The 26,500-nt window shown below is 35.2% G+C and overlaps 1 protein-coding gene across 5 annotated transcripts in view; it reads left to right on the top strand.

Annotated features, from left to right (window-relative positions):
• The window catches only part of ARNTL (aryl hydrocarbon receptor nuclear translocator like), a 42,732-nt gene that overhangs the window by 11,641 nt on the left and 4,591 nt on the right, over window positions 1-26,500 (top strand). For 2 of the 5 annotated variants that reach the window (XM_039340350.1, XM_039340352.1), the window contains 16 exons: window positions 3,962-4,106; window positions 5,612-5,759; window positions 6,383-6,403; window positions 8,686-8,724; window positions 9,142-9,183; window positions 9,910-10,067; window positions 10,600-10,679; window positions 12,736-12,828; window positions 13,389-13,506; window positions 16,033-16,182; window positions 17,258-17,504; window positions 20,615-20,721; window positions 20,881-21,031; window positions 21,237-21,325; window positions 24,062-24,170; window positions 25,971-26,064. In XM_039340350.1, the coding sequence (XP_039196284.1) occupies window positions 5,620-5,759; window positions 6,383-6,403; window positions 8,686-8,724; window positions 9,142-9,183; window positions 9,910-10,067; window positions 10,600-10,679; window positions 12,736-12,828; window positions 13,389-13,506; window positions 16,033-16,182; window positions 17,258-17,504; window positions 20,615-20,721; window positions 20,881-21,031; window positions 21,237-21,325; window positions 24,062-24,170; window positions 25,971-26,064 (1,638 nt within the window). In that variant the 5' untranslated portion in view covers window positions 3,962-4,106; window positions 5,612-5,619. The remainder of the gene's footprint in view (window positions 1-3,961; window positions 4,107-5,611; window positions 5,760-6,382; window positions 6,404-8,685; window positions 8,725-9,141; window positions 9,184-9,909; window positions 10,068-10,599; window positions 10,680-12,735; window positions 12,829-13,388; window positions 13,507-16,032; window positions 16,183-17,257; window positions 17,505-20,614; window positions 20,722-20,880; window positions 21,032-21,236; window positions 21,326-24,061; window positions 24,171-25,970; window positions 26,065-26,500) is intronic. The other 3 variants (XM_039340354.1, XM_039340351.1, XM_039340353.1) reach the window with 3 other exon arrangements.

A 26,500-nucleotide genomic window follows, 5' to 3' on the forward strand; every position in this document is an offset into this window, starting at 1 on the left:
AAAAATGGCATCTTGTTATTACAATGCAAATATTCTGCCTTTTTTGTATCTGCTTCATAATGTTGTACACATATCCAGGAGGGATGAAGCTTACATTGCAAGGGTTGCTGCTGCTCTCCTCATTTACTCAACAAACTTTGATTGTGTGAAGATTTCTGGCTACACATTTCAATGGTAAATTGGAAATTAGTAGGAGAGATTATCTTTCAATCCTATTTGCTGTTTCCTATTCAGGTAGTCCTCAAGTAATAACCATTGCCATGGTGCTGAGTGAGTGGTACCTACGATGAGTCCTTGAATTCTATCCATCATACCTCCCTCACAGTCATGTGATTGCAGTCGGGGTGCTTCGCAACTGGCACCTACATGATGGTTGCAACATCCTGCAATCATGTGATCGTCATCTGCAACATTCCCAGCCAGCTTCCCACAAGCAAAGTCAATGAAAAAGCCAGAAGAAAAGTTGCAAATTGTTCCTTCTGCTTTTTTCTCCCCAAGGAGCCCTCCTTGAAATTGCGAGGATCTAGTAGTGATCTTTGTAGTGTGTCCTCACACAGTAGCATCTCCTCCCTAGCCTGTATACACTTGCATTGCACTGTAACACACTCAGGTGCTGCCCAGGACTTAATCTTCCAGCTGTTTCCCCATTGATTTTGCTTATGAGAAGATACAGGAAGTTGCAAGTCACAGTCAGTGAAGTCTTTGGTTAATGATCCATAATTTTCACTTAAAGTTGATGGCAACAGGGACTGCCAGGATTGCTGTCACTAAGCGAAACGGTAATGTGACTTCATGCTTGATGACCATATCACTTAGCAACAGAAATTTTAATCCCAATTACTGTGGTTATGCAAGAACTACCTTTAGGATATGATATATGATAGTCCATCGTCATGTATCTGGTTTCTGAACCTTTGCTCTGACCCAGAAATTTTTTTCTTAAAAATTTTCAACTCAGGCAACACTTTCAAGCATATTGAAAACAAAAATCCATATTGTATACAGTTTGTGCAGCTTTTCATCTTCGTGTCGGTGCGTACAGTGAAACCTCTTGCATATATTTCATTGCTGCTGAATTCCTTGTCTGAAAGGCTGTCCTGCAGACATTGCTGGTACAGTATTTAACAAATACTGTTTTTGGGGTTAGTGGGCTTGAGAATTTGGTCTTGTTGGATGCCGATAATGAATGTTCTCGTAGGCAGGAGGAGATGTCTATACATTGCCTGTTGAAATGCTACTACTTAGAAGGGGTCTTGGCAGGCTTTTCATGGTTGTGGTTCTGACCTTGATTTGCTCAATGGGATGTTTATTTTATTTATTTAAAACGCTTATATAGCTGCCCATTTTGAACTGAACCCTGGGCGGCTCCAGTTTTGATGCTTGTGGTGCTTATGATCTGATTTGCTGCATGGTTCTGTGAAAAGAGGCAGTCTCTAAAGAGAAGCTCCAAATCAAGCCACTGGTTGCTTTCTGTGTGGGGAAGGGAGGAGGAAGAAGACAGCTTATATAGATAAATAAAGGGCCAAGACAGCATAAAGTGTCTTGGCCCTTTATTTATCTATTTCTCTCTCAAAAAAATGTAACATTTAAGATGAAGCACTGAAGAGAGAATAGCAGTGTTCTTGTGTGAGAATGTCCTTGGAAGTATCTTGGCAACAAGGTTTGTCACAACATGAAGAAAGTTAAAGGGTGTTTTTGCAGTCTGTTACAGCAGGCAAATGTTGTCTCATTTTCAGAGTATTTTTATAGTGCTTCAATAAACAAGAGGAATAAATCTATTCACAGCATCTCATCTCATTACTGTACAATAAAGCGGACAGCTATTGCCTCCTCATTTAAAATAAATCAGAGCAGAGATTATAAACAATTTATCAAATTACAAATCATGGAAAGAATACTTCTTAAGATTACCTGAAACTGGATTTTGAAAAATGTATGGTTTTCACTTTGAGTGACAATAAAATAATTAAATATTGGTATAGTTTTTCCCTGCAGTAATGACTAGGAATTCTGGGAGTTGTAGGGAAAAAGATTCACATCTCTGATCATTTACGGTGTGGCCTTGGCCAAAGCTCAATGCACTCAATGTATGTCATGGATCGCTTTAGAACAATGGTGGAAAGAAGGAACTTTGGAACTGTGAGAAGGAAATAGGAATAAATTGTTCTTCCTGTTCATTCTTTGAAAATAATTAATTAAAAGATCATCTGTGTTAGGCTTACTTAAGTAGATTGGAGCCCTTTTTTTCTCTCTTGGAACAAAAGATTTGGATCCAATTTAGTATATATAATTACTATATTGGTATATCAAATAAACAAGTGGTAAAGCTTAAGTAAGAATGTCAGGCTTACAGGCTCAATTTGTATTTCTTGGCAGCAATCATACTTATTTTAAAATCCAATATGATAAAATCTAACGAAGGGTTAGAATTAGCTGGTGTTAAAATGTAGTATAAGTAGTGGAGAACAGTGTTAGCAACAAGGCTAGATCATATTTTAATGGAATGTTGTTTAAATTTTGTATCAGTATGTAAATATGGAACGCAGTTAGTTAGCATTGCAAGGTTTTTTGCAATATTCGTATGAAGTTATTGAGCTGCCAGGGTGTGTATGCCTGTAAAATATGCATTATGAAAGGCACGGAATGCTAATCTCTTTAAAACTGATGCCCAAGGTTACCTCTAAAAATAATTCACGTAAGTGTTTTTGGCGTTTAGAAGACCTCCCAGGTAGTAATGGGAAACATTTAATTTGGAAATTTTAGTAATCCCGCCTTTATCTTTTTAAAACCATTCTCAGCAAAATTGGAGGAAGAAAAACAGGGATTTCCTAGCAAAGATTTTATATCTTCTGTTTATCGTTTATTTTTGTTGTGGAGTCACATTTCATTTGGGTGGCCTTATAAATCCATTAAATATAGAAGTATATAAATATCTCGTGTTTGTACAGATCTAAGATAACAAAAATAAATTGATCTGACGCTCTGTGCAATTTTGTTTTGCATTAAAATGAATTGCAGGCAGCATGTATGTATGTATATCAAATATATTGATTTATTATTGTGAGGTATCAAGATACACTATGCATATCAAATACGCTAAACACACTAGAGTATGAGGAAAAAAACAAGCTCTTGAAACCACCCTTTAGGACAGTGTTTCTCAACCTTATGCTGGCTGTGGAATTCTGGGAGTTGAAGTCCACATGCCTTAAAATTGTCGAGGTTGAGAAACACTGCTTTAGGAAAAAGTCATGGATCTGTTGCTTCTCAGTAAGAGTCTGAGCATATCTCTGTTTGCTTGAATATATGCATCTACTTTATGAAACACTTGGGTATCTTGGATTATTTTTGATGGTCCATGGTCAAGAAGAAGGGAATTCCTTTTGCAGCCTGTCCAGAAGAGCAGTCTTTTCTTTGGTGCAGATTAAGGTTGGGAAGCAATAGAAAAGAAAACCTCTTTGTATTAATGGAAGACCTCAGCTCTGTTTATTACACCTTTAATTCCATGCAGTGAGTTATTTCATCTAATGCCAATACCAGCAGAAAAATCTTACAAATACCAGCCTAAAGTTGAGAAAGGTTCTCTTATGCCCAGGCTCTCCTCTGTAATGCAGAACAAAATCTCCTCCATGAATAGGTTTTGTAAGCATGATCCTTCTATTTCTTTTCTTTCTTTTTCTGGCTGTGGAAAGTGCCCAGCTAGAGATTAGTAGTGAGTTGATTTTATTGGCATAGTTTCAAGTCAGCAAAAGAAACCAATATGTAAGCAACTCTTAATTTAACATTGTTCTGTGAAACTGGTATAAAGTGAGAGTTTTAACTGAAGTCTTGTTGTACTTTTGGCCATATGGCTTGCTTTATTTTATGGAGAAATTCCAGTTTGTTTGTTTGTTTAAAGGTCAAAGACTATATCCAGTGATTTGGTGGTAGTAAATTGACAGCATGATATTTGTTTTCTTAGCACAGAGGCACCTTGAAAGTGTTGACGAGCTAGACTTGAGGAAATGAAAGGACAGTTAAGGTAACTGGGTTGCTTTGCCTTTGGCAACAGTAGAACAGCACATCTTTGCAGAGTGTTTCTAGGATTAAAGAGATCAAGCTTACAGGTAAGCAAAGCCACAAACTTAACCACTGCTCTGTCTTTTCTTTCACAAAAAGAGAATGTCTCTTTTTCAGATGTTAGCCGAAACTAATTAAAATTAATTGTATTGCCCCACTTTTTCTCCCTTTAAATTTATTTAGAACTTTAAAAGTTATTTTTTTCCTGTGTTGCTTTCTCTTAGAGTCCAGTGTTGTTGTTTTGTCTTCTTTTATTTCTTAATTAGAGACATCAGATAATTACTCAGTGCATTCCAAGAGCTTCAGGCATCCTTATTAGGAATATGAGCTTGTTATGCTACTTCAACTGTGGTAAATTCATAAGTGTTTCATACCATAATCCTGTTACCCTGGCTTCAGTTTATCAACTGATATTTTTGTTTATATTTATATTTAAGTCAGATTTGACTCTTGGCAACTCCATAGACAAATCCACACTGCTTTCTTAGCAACATTTTTCATATTTTTTTTCTAGGATTCTTCCTAGGGTTAGAGAAAGGGACTGGTCCAATGTCATCCAGCTGGCTTCCATGACTAAAGCAGGATTAGAACACACAATCACCTGGTTTCTAGTCCGGCACCTTTAACCTTGACACTATCCTGGATCACATAATATGATAGAAATAACATCAACAAAAAAATCTTGTGACAGCTAAAATATTGCATAGAAAGAATAACACAGTTCTTACCAGGTTCACCTGTTTGTTTGTTTATTTTTTACAAAGTACATCAGTGTTCAGCATTTGTCCCAAGGGCCTGAGAATTTAACTTAAATGATATATATGCAGTGCTTTTTTTCTAAAAAAAACAAAAGGTGCCGGAACTCACACATGTCACACAACCTGCCTTGCCTACACTACAAGGTTCCATCCCAAAAAGATGCCGGAACTCCGTTCTGGGCATTCTGTGAGAAAAAAAGCCCTGTATATATGTGTTTCCCAAGGTCAGTTATGAACTATGAATGGCGCTTGGGTCAGCCAACTATCTATTGGGATTACAATGTTAAAAATGACAGATCTATCATTAGCAGCTATAATCAAATGTCCATAGTTAGAGCCTTTGGGACATAAATAATCTGTTGTTTGTGAGCTCCCCAAGAGCATATAAGGAAGCATGATGTAGAATGGGACTTCTTCTTAACTGTTCCTTCTAGCGCAGAATTTACCCATTTTTTCCTTTGTTACTCCAAACTGCTTATCAAAAAGTCCTTTTTACCCAATGTAATTAAAACACTTTAAATCAATTTAAATGTTCCTGTTGTGATTGGGTAATGGGTGTATGTGTAGTAATCAAAAGAAAAACCACTTTTACCCAATTTTGTGTAATTTACTCAGGTTTGGGAAGCTTTGTTCTAGCAGGTGAAGAACATTACTTTCCTGTTTGATGCACAGTAATGCTAAGAGGTGAAATAACAAATCAATGGAGCATTAGAATACGAAAGACTAGGTAACTATACAAACAACTGTCTTTTTTGTGATGTAATCCTTCAGTGTTTCCCTCTTAATAATTCTAGGCAATCCAATGGCTGACCAAAGGATGGACATTACCTCCACGATCAGTGATTTTATGTCACCTGGTCCCACTGATTTGATCTCAAGTTCTCTTAACTCTTCAGGAATGGATTGTAACAGGAAAAGGAAAGGAAGTTCTACTGATTACCAGTAAGTGTTTCCAACCCATATCACGCTTCAGCTGTGCCTTGGCTTCGTAATGCACTTCTGTTTTGGCATTTGCACATTTTTCGCAAAATCTATTAGGTCTTCTTCAACCTGTATAAAGTGCCAAAATATCCAAAATATACCAAAGTAAATATGTTTGCTTTGCAAACCTTGTATAAGAAGTCCCAATCTCAAATGTCTGTATTAAAGAACAAAAAAAATATCTGAGACTTTATGTCCGATTCTTGGAGATTGTCTAGACAAGTCCCTGCACTTTTCTGGGCAAGAAGTGGCTTGGAACTGCCTACTTCTTAGATCTGAGAGAAAGTGACTGGCTCAAGATCATCTAGCTGGTTTTGTGCCTAAGATGGGATTAGAACTTTCCTGGTTTCTAGTCTGATGCCTCAACCACTATATCAAACTTCAATGTTGAAAATAGTTAAAAATAAAATTAAAGATATTGTCACTATTCCAGTTTTACAATTTTCACAGTTGGAACAAATGTAGCAAAAGTAAAGTATTTTCATAATGTGTGTGTGTGTGTGTGTGTATACATACATACATACATACAGTATGCCGATAGATATTTTTATTAATAGTATAATGTACAATTTATCTCTTTTCAGACTCGATGGGTTTTCTTTTGAGTAAGTATAATATTGTGTGATGGTGGCGAAATCTTATTATAGAATTGACTATTTAAAAGTACCTCAAATAAGAACAGTGTGAAATAGATTCAGTAGCATTAAATTTTATAATCCTGATACAATACTTTTAAAAAGCAAATACTTGGGAGCATGTACAACAGATAGGGAAAGTTTCAGTTTAAACAAATGTTGGTTGCAGTTGAATGGTTAGCTTTATGCTCCTAATAGTTTCTAAATCATTACCTAGTTTAGAAAATGCTGGACCTGCAATTTGGGGATCACACACATCCCTGTAAGTTGTAATGTAACCTCCAGTGTTTCATTCACATTTGTTTTATAAATCTCTAAGAAATCTCTAGAAAATAAGTTTTTCTCTTTTTCTTATGTTCTGAATAGTTTTCTAAAGATTTAGGATTAAAAAAAGAGGTTAATAAATTATTGTGGATAGGCACCGTTGACAGCAGAACATTTTTCTATGTATTTCATTTCTGTTCTAGATTTCCTTTCAACAGTTTAATCCACATTCTGTTTTCCACAGACATGTAATTTTTAAAAAAAAAACAACAACAAAATTATTGCTTTCTTTACCCCCCCCCCCATTTTCTAACACTTGGGCTAGACCGGGAGTATGCAGACTTTTCCAGATTGAATACCCTAGTTAGTCTTTAAAGCCATATTCCAAATCGTACTTTGAACTGTTGTAGAGGAAATATAATTTAATAAGGAAGGAATTTCAAAGAAACAGGTTTATAAAAACCATTTTTATGTTGTTGGAATCTTGGGGGTTGGTGAGTATCAATGAATTGAAAGGAATAAACAATTCAGCATTTCAAAACAATTTTTATATTTCAGTAATATATTAAAATGATTATTATAATAAATAATAAAATATACGTCAACACCCATCAACACCCTACTCAACTAATAAAAAGACACACACACACCCCAGAACTTTATAAATAATATCCATAAAATAGCCTAAAGCACACATTCTGGTAAGAGAGAAGTTCTCTGAGGATGGGCACCAGCACAAGTCCAGAAGCTCAAAAGACTAAGTCTCTAGTCCCGGTGATCGACCCATACTGGATCCTGCAAAAATATAATGCAGAGGTTTATATAACTAAATCTTTACCCACAGTTGTTATTTGTGCTGCTTAACATCCAGTGTGTGAATATTGACAAGAAAGAAAGATAAACATCTATAGAACCTATTATTCAAACAAAAAAAAAATCATATTGTATATTTCCCAGGGACTAGAAAATTTAATAGCTAATCTTACAAGAATTTTGAAAATTGTTTTCTTCCTGCAATATACAGTACAATATGCACCACATAATAGGTTTCATGTTCTGATAAAGTATGAAATCACGATAGGCATGCCAAAGCTACAGATAAGAGGGAAAATGTCCGCTTCTTGGTTTTCCCTTCTTTTTACTGAGGGAGTAGGGACAGCAAAACCTATCCAAATCTTTCTCATTTTCTTACTGAGTTTTCCCATTTTTAGCCATGCCTTTGATATAAAGGCTTACTGAGTTTTGGACTGTCTGTTTCATCATTTGGACCGGACCAAGATGGTTACTTTGAATTTTTTTTCTTAAAGATGAACTATCAATGGAAAACTTAAATGTTTTACAAATTAGAGAGTAGAATGTACTACACATATAGAACGTATACTATTCATTCTTAATTGAATGAGTGCTATATATTTGTTTAGGCATTAATTCTATTGAGCTAAATGAATCTGCTGCTGCAAATAGTGATGGATGTATGCCTCATTGTTATATTTTTTGAGGGGAAACATAAACCCCCTTGTTTTGATTCATATATACCATCCTTAACAACAATCCAGCACTGATTATTGTTGATGGCAGAAGAAGCATGAAGTATTGCATTGAATTGCATTGCTGCAAAACAAAAGATACTACCCAGATGGAGCCAAAACTAGAGATAACCTTGCTGTTTTTTGGTGGCAACCATCAATATTAATATTTATTTGATTTTCATTGATCTCTTCTGCTAAACATGGTTTTCCATTCTTTTAGTTAATAAAAACAATGCATCAGAGTATTAAACAGTATGGGCAGGTTTAGCTGTTTGGGGAATAAAAGGCTGTCCGTGGCATCTCAACAGTTTATTTCCCAATACAATTTATATATTTACTATATCATAACATTTGATTCCAATGATACGAATGTTTGTGTTTTACCAACATGGTATAAAAAGTTACAGTTTTTACCTCATTTAGTGTCATGTTGATTTTTCTTTTGTTTTGATTTTATAGCGAAGGCATGGATACAGATAAGGATGATCAACATGGAAGGTATTTATTGGTTCATCATTGACAAATTGATTGGATTTTGAAAAAGCTTTTTTTTCCCAAAAAAACTTTTCCAAAAGTATAACGTTTTGATTATTCTGGAGATAAAAGGATGGTTTTGCTCCATGTGGATTATAGTTAGGATCTCTGGGAATCTAGGAATGTTCAAAGGACCAGATTAATAGTACTGGAGTGTCAAATCCCAATAGAATACCCAATGAGAAAGAAATGGTAATGTTGATGAGAGAATATACATAGCGATCCTTTTGAAATTGAAATAACATCAGTGACATTGCATCTAGAGCCACGCATTCAGTGAGGCTTTGAGTATCACTTTCTTTTGATGCCGCCTTTCTCCTGCTGCATTATAAATAGAGAGCTGCTATCAAATCTAACTTCTGTCACTTTGCTTTCCACTAGGTTGGAATATACAGACCAACAAGGCAGAATAAAAAATGCAAGGTATGGTAATAAGAATTTTTATAGTTATCAGTTGCGATAAATGCAGATCTTTTAGATGTATTCCTAAATGGAGTTTCATGCTTGTTTTTTTAATTACAGAGATTTTATATTGATCAGTATTAATTTATATTTTTAGACAATATAAGAATATAGTATTATATTTGAAAAAATATTCTACTTGTATTTACTTATTGGGCACAACAGTCTTCAGTCATCAGCTCTTAAAATAGCTCACATTGGCAATCTGTTTTGCAGATACCTCCCTTAACTGTGTCCAATCATTAGATAGCAGTTTTAAAAGAATTTTTATAATCTGGGAAAAAAAAAGAATTGAATTAACCATGGAAAATAAGTCATAGTTTAAAGTGTGATTTATAAAAATAATGGTGATCACAATTTGCCATGGATTCATTAATGTTCATCTTGCAGTATATAATATCTGCTCCTGATTTGTTGAGAATGCTGTGGGAATCCAGAGTTATTCAAGGTTTATTTTTCACTATGCAATTTGTTTCAGACTTGATCAAACATTTGAGCTCAATGCAATTTATTTATTATTTAAATGCATTAGCTGCTCATCTCCAATGGGCAGCCCATAAATTCAACATTTATGTATAAAAAAACTTCCAAACATTCATAATCATGTCCTACAAATACTATAGATAAGAACTGAATTATAACATTGGGTGCTGAGTATGTCATGATTTTTATTTCATGATTGCTTAGAGAGGCTCACAGTCAGATTGAAAAACGGCGTCGTGATAAGATGAACAGCTTTATTGATGAATTGGCTTCTTTAGTGCCAACATGCAATGCTATGTCCAGAAAGCTAGATAAACTTACTGTTCTGAGAATGGCGGTTCAGCACATGAAGACTTTACGAGGTAAGTTTGGAACAAATGTGTAGATAGAATGATTCCATATATGAGTTTTGGGTACCGAGAAATTTTTGAGTCCTTTTGAATAATCAAATCACTTTGGATGAGTATTTCAGGAACACTTGGAAGCCTGTATACAGTCAAGAGGGCCAGCATTAGCTTTCCCTCTTGTAAAAATCTACTGGGAGAATGGTGGCTTGCCTGAAGATAGCTAAAGAGTGTGTGACTGAGAAAATATTCTTAGCTGCTATTTTCTTTGCGTTTCAGATTAGCTAGTAATAGTTTCCTGTTGGTGAAAGGTACAAAATAAATATGACAGTTGATCATGGTATTATTGAATACACCGATTTCAAACTAAAAATATTAAAATGTAGCTTGGTGATTTATGAAAAACATCAAATTTATTTTAGAGTTTCAAGCAGAGGATACTGAAAATAGCTTTAAGATACTGAGTATAGCTGCATACATGGGAGCTTAACACATGTTCCACATAATATGACAAGATTGTTTACTTAAAATATTTTTCTTTTGCCTTAAGGTGCTACAAATCCATACACTGAAGCAAACTACAAACCTGCTTTTCTCTCAGATGATGAATTAAAGCATCTAATTCTTAGGGTATGTATAAGCTTCAGCTACATGAATGTGTCATAAAGGGTGATGAAAGAGAAGATTTTCTTTTACAGGACACACTGACTGCAGTTTCTTTCAAAGTTACAGGTGGATGCTCTAAACAAAAACCTTGGTCCCCTTTTTATTGGTTGCCTTGTCAGGGCAAATTATTTAGAGTTGATTTTCAAAGAATTTGGGGCGAGCAAAGAATGGATGCAAAAAACACCCCTTAATAGCACTGATGATGTTACCTAGTTTGGGTAATGAAATGTCTGTAAGAAAACAAGCAAGCTCAGAGAGCACCAAGGATCTCTCATTTTAACCTGAGCTACAAATATTCTCCTTTACTGGATGTTAATACAACTTTTCTCCTCTATTCATTAATAAGCCATCTAACAATTTTGATGAGTAGTAGAATAGACACTGCACTTGCCCCAGTTCCAAAACACCTCTTTGGAACCTTTTTCAAAATGTTTGTCAACATTCTCCCTCTGAGTTGGTTTATTGGCTTCAAAGTTAGAATCTCACTTTACTGGAAAATCCATGGTGCTCTTGTTTTAACATATTAATGTTAATACAGTTCAGGTTTTTTTCATCATAAAAAGAGGTTTTTATTATAGCTGTGCAGAGCATCTGAAGAGGTTTTTGTAGAGTGCACAATAGCCATCCTCAAAGGTTAAGGCAGACAAACACACACAGATCATTTTTGAATCCTTGAATTGGCCTAACACTAATAATACATTGATTGTATTTTATAGGTAGTCCTTGACCAGTTGCTTAGTGACTGTTCAAAGTTACAATAGACTTCTCCAAGACTACTAACAAGCTGGATTCAAAGTTCTGATAGCCAGGCTCCCAACCAAGAGTCAAGTGATCACATTTTGGCCATTTGGCAACTATCTCACATTTTTAGCTGTTTGTAGCATCTGATAGTCATGTGACCGTGATTTACATTATTTTTTTTACTGGAAATGGCATTTACCTCCAATTTACAGCAAAAAACAGCCATTGTGCATAATAGATTTGCATAATGACTGCGATGATTCATTCAACAACTTCAACAAAAAAGGTCATAAAATCAGGCTGTCACTATGTTGATTCATTTAACGACCAGCATAACTTACAATCATAATTCCAGGCTCAATTACAGTCATGAATCCAGGATTACTTGTATTTTTGTTTTCATATGACCGGCATTGCTGTCTTTGCTTTCTAAAGCGGTAAGCACCTTTCAGTTTGTAATGGAAGCTTGGTCAGATCTTCCTAATAAGATATTCTTGAGATGATCTCTTGAACTATCGTAATCTTCAGCCAGTCATCCCAGCGACTTTGTTGACTGGTATTGATGGGCCACTGAAATACAGCAAATATGGAAAAGGCTAGATTGGAAAAAGTTCAGTAAATCCCTCAGCAGATCCACAGAGTGCAGACTTTAGAAGTTCATTTGAAGTCACAGTTGCATTGTTGTGCTTTTGTTCTGTGATCCTGGCATATAATGTTTTCCAGAACATGCAGAATGACAGTTTACATTTTAAAATTAAAATGACCCATTTTTTAAAAAAATACTTTTTCCCTCTCTGTAAGCAGATCCTGTCAGCAGTCATAAAATTAAAATCAGGCAATTTGCCTTCTGTGTTTCTTTGCCTTTCCAAACATACTACTCCTGGCAGCTTTTAATAATCTGCAAAGATTTACAACAGAAAGAGGAGGAAGAATGAATTGCCTAATCTTCCTCTTATAAAGATAATAACAAAAATATTTCCCCATAGGAACCTTTAAAAAGACAGAAAAACTATTTTTGCTGTTTTATTTTTAAATCAATATAGTTTAAGGTCACTGGATTATATATTTTTAATTAGATATTTAGTTGTGACATGTGATACTGATTTTTTTGTTTATAGCACTGCTGAGACAGTAAAAAAGTATGCAGATCTGCTTTAGCATTTTATTATGTGTTAATCTTGTTATCTTCAGAGAAAACACAGGGTAATTCAGTTGCACTTAAAGTTATAATTTCAAAAATATGTAAATAAGATATAACAATTGTTTTATATACTATTAGGCAGCAGATGGCTTTCTGTTCGTTGTGGGATGTGACAGAGGGAAGATACTCTTTGTTTCAGAATCTGTCTTCAAAATCCTCAATTATAGTCAGGTATTTTTTTGCCTATTGTATGATTTGAAAGAAAAAAATAGAAGATGAAACAGAAATAAAATATTTATAAATTTGGAGAAATTTTGAAAGTTATAGTTTAGCAACATCTGGAATATTACTCTAAATGTAATGGTGCATACATTTAAATATGTGCGTAAAGAATCATGACCATCTCCATTTTATGGTTGAAAAGACTTTTAGCAAACTTAAGATTGGGTTGTTCTTTGAGGCCCTGAACTAGGATATGAGATGATTCCCTTTGGTTGGTTATTAGTTGGTTGGCTTTTGGGGTTTGTTTGGTTTTGTTTCGTGTTTGGTCAGCTGTCTTTTTCTTGATATATTTTGTTTTCTTTTCATCACTATGGCCCTCAAAATTAAAAGAATTTAAAATCGGATGAATAAATCAGCTTATTCTTGGTATGAAATATATTAAGCAATCATATTTTATTTTCCCACTACTTTGAATATCAAGAAACTTAGTGAACCAATACTTTTCTTTGCTGAAAGCATCGTAGCAGATTATAATGACTTTACTAGTTGTATGTATTTTCTCTTGATAGAATGATCTGATTGGCCAGAGCCTGTTTGATTACCTGCATCCTAAAGATATTGCCAAAGTTAAGGAACAACTCTCTTCTTCAGATACTGCCCCACGGGAAAGGCTCATAGATGCAAAAAGTGAGTACTTGGGCAATTTATCCAACTTTTATTTTTATTTTATTTTGGGATAGTACAGAATAAAATGCTTTACAACAGTAAATAGCTATTTTTTAAAAAGTTGAGATTTTTTTTCTAATTACAAAAGATTGTACATGGTCATGTACATCAATATTATATTATACTAGTTATAGCTTTGGAATGAATATTAGTTATCGGATGTGCAGTTCATCTGGCTGCAACCTCTATCACCCCATTGATCACCAGGATTGACTTGGCTGATTGGACTGTCCCCCTCCTCTCTCACTGCTCCATGTGTGTCCCTCCCACTGTGCCCTTTGGTGAAAGATCCCAGCAATTCAGATAAGAGGAGTTGTCCCACTTTTTCAGTCAAGGCTATTTGAGACCTGTGCTGCCCTGCTAGAACCTTCAGACAAATTTAAGTCCATGTGTAGCAGAACCTAGAATAATAGTTAGTTACGATTCTTCTTACAACTTTTGTAAACTATAGTCCTATACTAATTCTGAAGTTTTCTGTTATTAATATTTATTTATAACTAATTGATTAATTTTTAATGAATTACTTAAATTAATAAAGGTGGGATAAAATTAAATTATATAATTATTAATATTTTAAACTTTATTTTTCTCATAGTTTGTATAGTTTTCTTTTCCTGTATGAGGGAGATTGTATGTATGATATGAAAAGAGTCTGAAAGAGAGAGATGGTCTTTGGTTATACAACTGTTTTGATCTAACTAGAGTTGTGAATTTCTTCATATATTTGACCTCTGTGTATGATTTGTCATCTTCCTTTTTTTTCTTATTCATCTCTCTTATTTCTCTCAAAAAGCAACATATTCCTATGGAAGGGATAAACCACTTCTGCCAGGGCTCCAGCAAGGGGGAAATTACGTAGCTTACTTCTAGATCATTTTCATATCACTCTTATTAATTTTTTTCTTTTTTGGAATAACAACCATGTGTCTCTTCAGTATGCTATTTTAGGAAAATAAGACATACTCTTTCCTTGTATGTCCCATGTTCACCAATCACATATGTGAGCAACAAATATGACTCTAGTTTTATTTATCAATTTGCCTGCAACTTCAGTCTCCTAAATTATTCTAGGTGACTTAAACACTGACGTTAAAAACAGAAATTAAAAACAATAGAGTCAACAAACTGAGAACTAGAATACATTCCACACAGTGGGGACAGGTAGCAAATTCCCAAGGATAAAAAAAGAAAGAAAAGAAACAACAAAAAATGCACTAGGAAGTGGATCGTTTTATTGAACCTCAGGACTCTGCTGAAAGAGATTTCAAGTTCAAAAGTTTGATCACGTGGGAACAGGTGGATTTGAGAAACACTGTTCCATAGGGAAGCACTGCTGCAGTCAAGGAGCATTTTATTGGTCCTACAAGATGACAGTACTCTAGCTTTACTCATAATTTAATGTATTAAAACTGATAGCCATTCAAATATTTCAAGGAAGTTTTAAAGATGTGTTTATTCAATCTTAGCATATCCACTAACTTTCATTTTTCTCAGCAGATGACGTTTCCATAATATTGATAATTTTTATTGCCATTTCAATGCATTATTCATATGAAAGTATATCGCATAGAATTGTGCCCAGTGTTCAGGTAATTTGCAAACTGGGCTCTTAATACAGCCAAAAAAAATCTGTTAAATCTTTTTGGTAATCACATGATACTGCTGATTGAAGAGATAAAGTCCAATCTTGAATCCTTTAAAAATATTTTGCTAATAATCTAGATACCGTAAGTTTCCATTGTATGCTGGTACTCTTTATTCGTACATTAATTTTCTCTTTAATGAAATAAATATAACAACGACAACAACAATAATAATGTTGGAAGTGACCTTGGAGGTCTTCTAGTCTAACCCCCTGCTCAGTCAGGAAACCCTATACCATTTCAGGCTGTCCAGTCTCTTCTTAAGAACTTCCAGTGTTGGAGCATTCAACAGCTTCTGGAGGCAGGTTGTTCCGTTGATTAATTGTTCTCACTGTCAGGAAGTTTCTCCTTAGTTCTAGGTTGCTTCTCTGTTTGGTTAGTTTCCATCCGTTGCTTCTTGTCCTGCCTTCAGGCGCTTTGGAGAATAGCTTGACTCCCTCTTCTTTGTGGCAGCCCCTGAGATATTGGAACACTGCTATCATGTCACCCCTCGTCCTTCTCCTCGTTAAACTAGACATACACAATTCCAGCAACCATTCTTTATATGAATTCCATTTTTGAATTTGAGATCTACTTTTTTCTTTTCTCCTTAGTCTTTCCAATGATCTCCTGTGCAACTTGGAGAATGAACCTCTTCATCCAGTCACTGCATTTATTAGTAGTATGTTGAAGATCACTAGGGCTAGGACAAGGGCCTACAGGTTGTTGGGATTTTTTTTTCTTTCCCATTAAAATGTAACACATAATTCAGAATAAACATAACCGGAGTTTGTAGACTTGAAAAAGAAAGCTCGGATCAGACATACTCAACAGTTTGGAATTAATGCTTTTTCTCTTCATGCAGCTGGACTTCCAGTCAAAACAGATATAACACCTGGGCCATCACGACTGTGTTCTGGAGCAAGACGATCATTTTTTTGTAGGATGAAATGCAACAGACCCTCAGTGAAAGTAGAAGACAAAGACTTTCCTTCCACCTGTTCTAAAAAGAAAGGTATTATAAAGATCTAAATGGCATTAGGTGATACAACATTTGTATACAAAGTAGGATAAAAAGTTACTTTTTACAGTCTCAGGCAATAAATCCAGCAAAATCTAAATTATTTGGTGTTATATAGATAATGGCAATTAACTGTTGTGATTTATGCAAGCCTGCATGTTGAATGAAGGAAAGCAGTTTTCCTTAGTGTCCTAGGAAAACATCTTTCAAATGGTATTTATTTAAGACTAAAATACCAACTTAATAAAATTTTAAAAGCAGAACATAACTATAACTATAATGTTTATTTGAATGGCAGGATAAGTTTTCCTTGCTGATATGGTTTAAAAACACCTTAGGTTTATGAATAGAACTTAAAATTATCTCAGTTTAAATAAATTCACACACTGAATTCAAGAACAGTTATAACATATAGCTTGTTTTTTTTTTAAGTAGAATGTCAATTAAAACACAAAATGCAAAGCAGATGAAATAAAAATAGGATTCAATTTAAAATATATGGAATACAAAACCCATAACTACATCTTCATTATAGAGTATGATGAAGAGAGTTGTCTTCAACAGTCATCTAAAAATATTGCTGTTGGTAGCTCACAAATCATGTAGAGAACACATTCCAAAGTGAAGGCAGTATGCTGAGAATCCCTGATAACAAATAATCAGAATATGACACTCTGTGATTCTGGACACAGTCAAGAAGTCCTCCCCATTCAATTTTAGCAATTGATTTGCTAGGGCAATTGTCAACTATCATGGTTTATTCCTGGCTTCAGAACAATGTAGCATGTCTGTGGCCACCGAATCAAATGTAAGGGCAGTGCTGATTAAAGTTTATTTTGTTTGTATTTTTCTTTCTGGTGCTTTCGAGTTAGTGTTAACTTTTGGGGACTGCCTGAACTAATTCCTGCAATTTTCTTAGCAAGATTTTTTGGAAGTGTTTTACCATTGCTCTCTTCCTAGAGACCCCATCTCTGTCTCCAGTTACTGGTTTATAACACGCAGTTTCTCTTGATTCCAAGCTGTGAATGTATTTGTTTGCATATTTATTTAACCTTATTTTGTTTTGTAGCAGATCGCAAAAGCTTTTGTACTATCCACAGCACAGGATATTTAAAAAGCTGGCCACCAACAAAAATGGGATTAGATGAAGACAATGAGCCTGATAATGAAGGCTGTAACTTAAGTTGTCTTGTTGCAATCGGACGTTTACATCCTCATGTAGTTCCTCAACCATTAAATGGAGAAATCAGGGTTAAACCCACAGAATATGTTTCGCGACATGCAATTGATGGCAAATTTGTATTTGTAGATCAGAGGTAAGAACAGCATTTAATTCTTCCTTTGAGGACAATAATTCTTATTCTTTTGAGATGACCATAGGTGGCTTGTTTGAAGCAACAATAATGTTTGTATGATGGTGAACAAATTGCAAGATACTTCTGCACTTTGATATAAGTGAACAGATTTGTTTACTCTTTGTAACATAAAATGCAAACTTGGAAAAAAATGCTTAAAAATATTGACAATTGGCTAAATAATGACCATGGTAATGTCTGAATGGAAATACTGGCACAATCCACAATCTTTCTTTGCTGTGCTAAAGTGAACTTTGAACTACTTTCCCCTGCCCAACTCCCAATATAGTACAAGAAGCCAAAGTGAGGCTACCATTTCACAGTGCAGCATCAGCTGACACTGGCCTTATTACCGGAGTCATGAGAGGTCTCTGTCTAAGAGATACAAGTATATAGTCCTCAATTAGATTGTAAAAATGCACTTAACAGATTTTAAAAACAGTTCCTTTGATATCTGTTGCTCTATAATTTTCCTGCCTGAGCAGGGGGTTGGACTAGAACACCACCAAAGTCCCTTCCAACTCTTGTTATTCTATATTCTATTCTAATTATGTAGGTGGGAGTAAAAGTTTCTATTAATGAGTTTATTTTACTTTTCCAAAGGGGAAAGTAATTAATCAGAATGCAAGGGGATGGTGAATTTCTTGCATCAGCTATAATTAATTTTCAGCAGTTGTATTAAGCCGAACAACAGCTGTATTAAGCCAGTGCCAGATGTATTCCTTAGAGCATTGGAACTGGTATTTTGTAAACAAAAAAAAATGTTTTTAAATAAAAAATACCGTATGCCAGTATATGCAATCTAACTCTAGATTGGCAGAAACTGAGATTATTTTGAAGAAAGGTATATGTACAGTATATGTACTGGGAGGGAAGATAATTTAAAACTTCACCCTTATTTCAAAGGTCTCCAATAATTAATTACAATAGATTGTTACCAGTCAGGCTGAAATTGTGAGTTCTTTCTCTGAGAACTTCACTTTTCAGTGCAGCCATGGGGAAAAAAGTAGAGAGTTAGATGTTTTGGATTGTCCCAACCAAAATCCAGAAATGCAAAACACAACTGATTTGTATTTATAACTGTTGCATTTCTCATGAAGAAGCTTTTAATGAGAATTTTTTAATTAAACCAACGAAATTCCAGTGTTAAGCCAATCCACAATAAATAAAAGTTTTATTGAGGTAAAGAGAACAAAATAAACATTCTCATACCCAAGGAGTTCCAGTTAAAATCAATGTAGTCAGCCTGGCTAAACCAGTTACAGTACTTGGATCTTGGCATATATTCAGCATTCCCTGCTCAGAGAAAGCTTAAAGATTATTGGCATTTTCTGCTTAGCTATTGCTACACAGACCTTTCTCCCCTAATATCTTTTGAACTTTATTCAACGTTATAGAAGCGGAAGCTACCCTTAGCTTGCTCTAATCAAGCAAAATGCTCTTAGGTCAAATCAGCAACATAGAAAATCTCCCTAATGATTCCTTGTTGAATCATGAAGTTGCAGATTAGTTCTACCAGATAATAATAAAATGGTTATGCGTGGGAAAATGAAAAAAATAATTTTACATAGGCAGGTTGTTCAAGATGGGATCTGCTCTGGGCAATGCTTTTATCATGCTAGCATTATCATAGCTACAGTTGTATAATGGGATATGGCTGTTTTATGTATTTGCTATGGATTTGGTTTATTGTCATAATATAATAAAGATACACCTTAGGATAAATTTCTGATAAATACTAGCTGATGTTTAAAACTCTTTTAAATGTTGCCATAAAATTCTATTTAAAAATGGAACGTATGCTGCTTTCACCCTGAAATGACATAAGCATTGAATATCTGTTCATTTTGGAGCCCTTCTTCTCATAATTCATGTATTCTTCTATAAGAATTCCTTGTACTACGTTGCATTTTTAAATTTATGTATACTGCAGAATTGGTGGGTGAACTCTAGGTTATTAATATTTTGAAATATATAAATCTTATGTGGTAAGAATTTCTCAAAAAAAAAACACCTCCTAATATATCTACATTTACCATGGTGTTCATATGTTTCTATTTGGTGGTGGTATTCTATACCACCAAATAAGAATCTAATATTGTGCAAGTTTATTGAAAGACAAATGTTTATTTTAAATTTATATAATTGTATAAGTAATCTCTTTTTTTTAGGATGACAGCAAGGTTAAAATACTTGGTAACATTGATTGGAATGATCTGAAATATAATTGCTAAAAATTGATATCTAAAGTTTTAGTTACCAAATATTGTTGCCAAAAGAATATTTGCTTATAAAAATGTCCAATATAATGGTAACAAAGAAGACATTGTTACTAATAGCAAAATATAACAGGCAAATTAAAGATGGGGAAACACATTTCATACACACATGTATTTTATACACACAAAAACACACTTTCACATTATGTTGCAGGGATTGTCTTAAGAATTTTAAATAAATTTTGTCAATAACCAAACCCCAATCTACAGTTACATATTTCAATATATTTTAAGTTTTGTACATATTCCATAACATCTGTGTTAGGGAACGTTATCTGTTTGTGTATGTATTTGTATAACTCAGTTTTTAACTGTTTTTTGTGTTCTCTGAAATGCTTCTCATTTTGAGCTATAAACACCATCATTTATATTTATTGCATGTGCTATTAATTATAGAGAAGAATTTGAGTTCTTTATAATTGAACTCCCAATTGGAGTTTTCCTTTCAAAAACAGTGAGACGTTAGATGTATTTGGATGTTTATATTCTGGTTGTAGTCTGATTTTCTTCAGGCATAGCTGTCATAATAATTTATGACTTTATGACAGGATATTACATAACAAATTGAGTATATTAAAGAATGGTTGATTTCCTTATGGACTATAGCATAACAATAGTAGCCTAATTTATGAACATTGTCCAACGGACATTAATTTTTGAAGAAGTCATATCCCAATTTCTGTAGTTTAGAGTCTCTTAAAGATACAAGAAAACAGCAATTTTTTTCTTTCTACTTTTTATACTAATTCCTGCATAATTAATTAGAAACAGTGAAGCATTTCTCTGTTTTAGGGCGACTGCAATTTTGGCATATTTACCACAGGAGCTTCTAGGTACATCATGTTATGAATATTTTCATCAAGATGACATAGGACATCTTGCAGAATGTCATCGACAAGGTAAAATGTTATCTGTAAAGTAGTCAAATGGTTCAGATTTTTTTTCCCCCCCAACTAGAAAAATGAGCTAGGAACCTTGGAAAAAATTAACATGACCATTGTACTTGTACTCCACACAAGGCAATTGTACAAACCTGATTCTTTTTGTCCTTTTTTCAGTTTTACAGTCAAGAGAGAAAATTAGTACTAACTGTTACAAGTTTAAAGTCAAAGATGGATCTTTTATTACACTGAGGAGTTGTTGGTTCAGTTTCATGAACCCTTGGACCAAAGAAGTAGAATATATTGTCTCAACGAACACAGTGGTTTCGTAAGTATTTTTCTTTTCTGGGTGAAAAAAAATATAGTTTACTCTGCCTTCTATGTATTAAGTGTTAGTTTGCTAGATTTGATAAGAATCTACAACAATTTATATGTTGCACAGTAATGAAGCTGACAATAAAAAATAAGTATTTTGCTATGCTAAATAACTAGTAACATAAAATGATGCATTTATGTTTCTTCTGAATCCCCAGTGCTAATATGCTTGATGGTGGAAATACGTCTTTTCCACAACTAGCAGCTTCACCTCACAGCATGGACAGTGTACTCCAAGCAGGGGAAGGTAATTAGAAGACTGTAACAAACTTCTCTGGATTTGTTTTATTGAACTTAGTGCAATTCGTAATGCTTAGTATGTATTTCAAACCTGCAACTGTGTGTTCCTTCTGTATCACACTCAAGAAGCTGAAGAAGTGTCAAGGAGGGGAAAATTTAAAGAGCTAAGAAATGTCAAGAACGTTGAGCAATGGGAGTGACAGCCCAAAGTGATCCCTAATCCAAAAATAAATATAGCACATTATGTGGAATATAAAGCGAAATATCAGGGTGGTGGATGTTTTCCACCAAAAGCCCCATGCTGTCCTTTTTCTTTGGCACATGATGAAATTAAATGCATGGTGGATAGAACCATTATTTTGGATCTATATGATGTATTTATACTCTAGTTGCATTATTTTTTTATAAATAATTCAAGGTGATGAACATACACAAGACTCCTTCCTCCTCCTATTTTCCCCGCACCAACAGCCTTGTGAGGTTGGCACGTCTGAGAGAGAATAACTGGCCCAAAGTCACCAGCTGGTTTTCATGCCTAAGGCAGGATGAGAACTTACAGTCTCCTGGTTTTTAGGGTGGTGCCTTAACCCCTAGACCAGGGGTAGGTAACCTTGGCTCTTTTTTGACTCGCGGACTTCAACTCCCAGAATTCCACGAGTCATAAAAGAGCCAAGGTTGCCTACCCCTGCACTAGACCAAACTTAACTACAAACTTTTGACAGAAGGAAAAACATACATGCTGTCCTTGCCTACATATAAACAGAGATAGAGATTAGCAAGATTTTCTCTCTCTGGATTTCGCATAAATGAAAAAAGAACTTGAAATGTCTCCCTAGCCCAGAATCACTTGTGAATATGCAAAAACCTATTGTAGGAGATTTTTCTCTCTCTAACTGTAACCTTCAACAGTATACTAACAGTAGATAGTGGAAATAGTTCTCTCTACTTCCCTTTCTATGCTAAGATCCTTAAATGGATCAATAATTATTGTTCCTTTAATAATCAAGAAAGCTTCAGTGTAAGAAGCTAGCTAGGAACCCAGAGATGTTTTAAGCATCTGTCCAAGTGGCTGCCTTTGTGTTGTCAAATAGTACTAATATTGTTAGTAGCTCATAAATGTATGTTCCTGTGTTATTGGTTAAGTCTAATACATAGTGATTCAGCTGATTTCCAATAAATGTTTCTCAATCTGACCCAAGATCTGTAGCCTCCCAGGAAGGACTGTCTAAAGTTAGCAGCTTGTTGATATAACAAAAAAAAAGACACTTGAAATTCAAAGCACATTTTTACTAGTAATTATTGATTATCTGCTATTTCAGGCAACTGAGTTATAGTATTCCAAAACCTAGTCTTGGCCATTTTGCACTTACTTATATAAAATGGCTGGGTATGTTTAGATATATACGTTCAGGTTGTATGATGATTTGGAATCAAATGAAGTAGCCTCTGCAACATCATATTGAAAGAGGAACAGAGGTTTCTCCCAAATAAAACCCAGCCATTTGGAGTTGCTGAAGTAATCAAGGAGTATGTTTACCTACTATGTTAGATATATGAGAAGATAGCCAAGAAAATTATGTTTTGAAGGAGATTTTGCAACTGTGGTCAATAAGCTTGCATTTCTCAGTTGTATCTATCTTAACAATAGAGATACTGAAAATTCTTCATCTTCAGTGATTTCCTCCTGTAAGAGGCTTGCAATACCCTATAAACCCATTGTGAAATGCAGTAAGCTTGGCTAGAAAAGCCCATTAAATGACTTTGTATCCCAGGGCAGTCTTTTAAATCCCATGCAGTACGGTTACTTTTTTTACAGGCACTTAACCTCGCATAAGTACACCAGGGGCTACCTACAAAAAGTAGTGGGTAGGATCAACTTAAAAAAAAAAATAAGATTTCAGTTTTTTGCCATTTAAGGAAAATTGAATATCGTTAACATAAGAATTGTAGCAGGAAATAGAAATTACTTCTTTCCAACAGGGAGAAGGACTTTTATCCCTGGAAAAACATCATCTGAGTTTTAAAAGAGATTTGTCTTATGATGATGAAAAAGGTTACACATAAAAATGCATTCAACAGCTTTCAAGAATCAGGATTAATAGAATCAGGCTTTCCATAGGAATGCATGCCAATGACCATGAAATATATTAAAATCACAGTTTAGGCATAAAATACACAGTGCCTTACTTTTCATGTGATGTTAGAACAACTTTACTGCATTGAAATTAATGTTTAGTGAAATAAGATGAGATTGAAAGCAAAGGAAACAAAAAAAGTATAATAGAATTATAACAATTGAAAGGGTATTTGAACTGTACAGGTAATCCTCAACTTACAATTTGTTTAGTGGCCATTTGAAGTTACAGTAGCATTGAAAAGAGTGATTTATGATTGTTTTTCACATTTACGACCATTGCTGCATTCCTGTGATGGTCATGTGATTAAAATTCAAATGCTTGGCAACTGGCATGTATTTATGATGGTTGCAGTGTCCTGGGGTCACGTGATCATCTTTTGCGACCTGATAAATAAAGTCAAAGTGGAAGCCAGATTCACTTAACAGCTGTAGCAGGAAAGTTCGTAAAATGGGGCAAAAGTATGGCCATAAGTCAAGGACTACCTATATTCAGAATAAACGTGTAGATTGCAGGCATATATTAGCTTGTGGTGTCCTTTTTCTTTCACTTTTTATTTAATTGCATTTTCCTTTTTTTTTTTTTTTTTTTTTAAAAATCTTTTTAAGGTGGTCCAAAAAGGGCCCTTCCCACAGTTCCTGGTATTCCAGGTGGAACAAGAGCCGGTGCTGGTAAAATTGGAAGGATGATTGCTGAAGAAATAATGGAGATTCATAGGTAAAGAAAAGCTCATATTTTAAAATTATTAAGTTTCTCAGTTTGTTAGGGAAAGAGTTATTTCATTCCTATTTTTAACATCGTCCTTTCACAGAAACATGGGGTATATATCCAATAAATTGATTTCTAAATAGGCTGGTCATTTGATTGCTTTCAAGGCACAACAAGCATAACTGTTTGTATATGTTTCTTTGTACAGTGAAGTATTTTAGGATGGTTTATCTACAATAAATAAGCAGTAATTGTGAAAGAAGTTTAATAAATCCAATTTTGCAGTTTCCAAGATTATGATGAACAATAGTCAACATATAGCCTTCTAAATCAGAGGTCACCAAACTTTGTCAGTTGGCCGACTGGAGGAAAAGAGAGGAAGAAGCATTTTACATACATGCATGCACGTGCGCACGCAAGGAACCGCAAGCACACACAGAGTGGGCCTAGCGCCTGCGTGATACTCTCTACCCGTGCCCTGTTCTTGCATGGCGCACCTTGTTTCTGTGCCCCGTGGCATGGTGGTGTCTATTTTTGCACCTTGCAGCGCTGCGGTGGCCTGTTTTTCCACTCCACGGTGCGGCGGCACCCATTTTTGTGCCCCTAGCCATGGAGGCAGTGTCCCATTTTCACACCCCAAGGCGCTGCGTCATCGTCACTTTTTTGCACCCTGAAGCATGGCAGTGGCCCATTTTCGTGCCCCAAGGCGCAGTGGTGGCCTCTTTTTGCACCCTGTAGCTAAGGCACTAGCGCAAGTGAGGGGGTGGCCAACAGGTCACAGCCCACTACCAGGCCGAGGCTAACAGGTTGGGGACCCCTGTTCTAAATCATAGTAATCACACAAAGGCAAAATAGACTGAACTTGTGGAAATGTAGTTTGTTTGCCATATCCAGGCATGTACAGTACATAGCAAATTAGAGCCATGTTTCTTAGGAGATAAAAATCAAAAACTTAATCCTAAAACCTGATAAGAATGCTGTGACTATCCCACCATGAACACAATGTGAGGGAGAACCACGTAGTCTAGAAGCTGAGTTTATGATTTACTGGAATATTTTCTAAATATAATGTACTAAAGAGAATTCTGGACTACTGCAACGCGCTCTACATGGGGCTACCCTTGAAAAGTATTCGGAGACTACAATTGGTCCAGAATGCAGCTGCGCGAGTGATAGTGGGTGCTCCTCGGTACACCCATGTTACACCTATCCACCGTGAGCTGCACTGGTTGCCTATTGGTCTCCGGGTCCAATTCAAGGTGTTGGTTATTACCTTTAAAGCCCTATATGGCTCAGGGCCAAGCTATTTGCGAGACCGCCTACTACCTCATAGTTCCCTTCGTCCGGTTAGATCCCACAGGCTGGGCCTTCTTCAGGTCCCGTCGGCCAAGCAGTGCCATTTGGCGGGGCCGCGGAGGAGGGCTTTCTCTGTGATGGCGCCCACGTCTTGGAACCAGCTCCCCCCAGAGATTAGGACCACTTCCACCCTGTTGGTTTTCCGTAAGCTGCTTAAGACCTGGCTTTTCCGGCAGGCCTGGGGTTTATAAAATCTGACCCCTGGATGACTGTTATTGTACTGTTTATTTTGTCATGTTATATGGTGTTTTTATTGTTAACCGCCCGGAGTCCTGCGGGAGTGGGGCGGCTTATAAATTTTAAAAATAAATAAATAAATAAATAAATTCCTTAATTGTGTGCACATAGATAGGGTTTCAGATTATAATTTTGGGGTTGCGATAATAATGTCATCCTAAAAAATGACTTTATTTTTTTGTGCCTTTTGTAATTTGGCTGTCGTTGGTGTAACAGGATACGAGGCTCTTCCCCTTCAAGCTGTGGCTCCAGCCCCTTGAACATGACCAGCACACCTCCCCCTGACACTTCATCACCAGGAGGCAAAAAGGTGAGATGGGAGAATTTTAAATAGTTTTTTTTTTAAAAGCTATATCTTCAGACTTTACCAGATAAATTAATCCAAACCATTATAACAAATCTGTAAAATGAATGTATTGCAGTGTTTGCAATCTGTTGAAATAGATGATAGACTGGCATAGTAATATAATGATTCTAAGGGGGGTTTTTAAAAAGTTGTTTAACAAACTTTTAAATGCAAACACAAATATGAACATATTTTGCCCTACGAATGTATAAATCCATCTATTAAGTTTAAACGTTGAAAGCTTCAGAATTCAAGCTTTAGCAAAAATTTTATTTTCATCATTCAAACGAAACAAAACTGCTTTCATAATACAAAAATTACCTGTACTAATAAATACTTATCATAGAAATAATGTTTCCCTTATTGACCAATACTTCAATAATAGGTAACAAATTCGAGA

Source organism: Crotalus tigris, unplaced genomic scaffold (assembly GCF_016545835.1).
Source record: "Crotalus tigris isolate CLP2741 ecotype Arizona unplaced genomic scaffold, ASM1654583v1 scf7180000017744.3724543626:3957646, whole genome shotgun sequence".
Classification (NCBI taxonomy): Eukaryota; Metazoa; Chordata; class Lepidosauria; order Squamata; family Viperidae; genus Crotalus; species Crotalus tigris.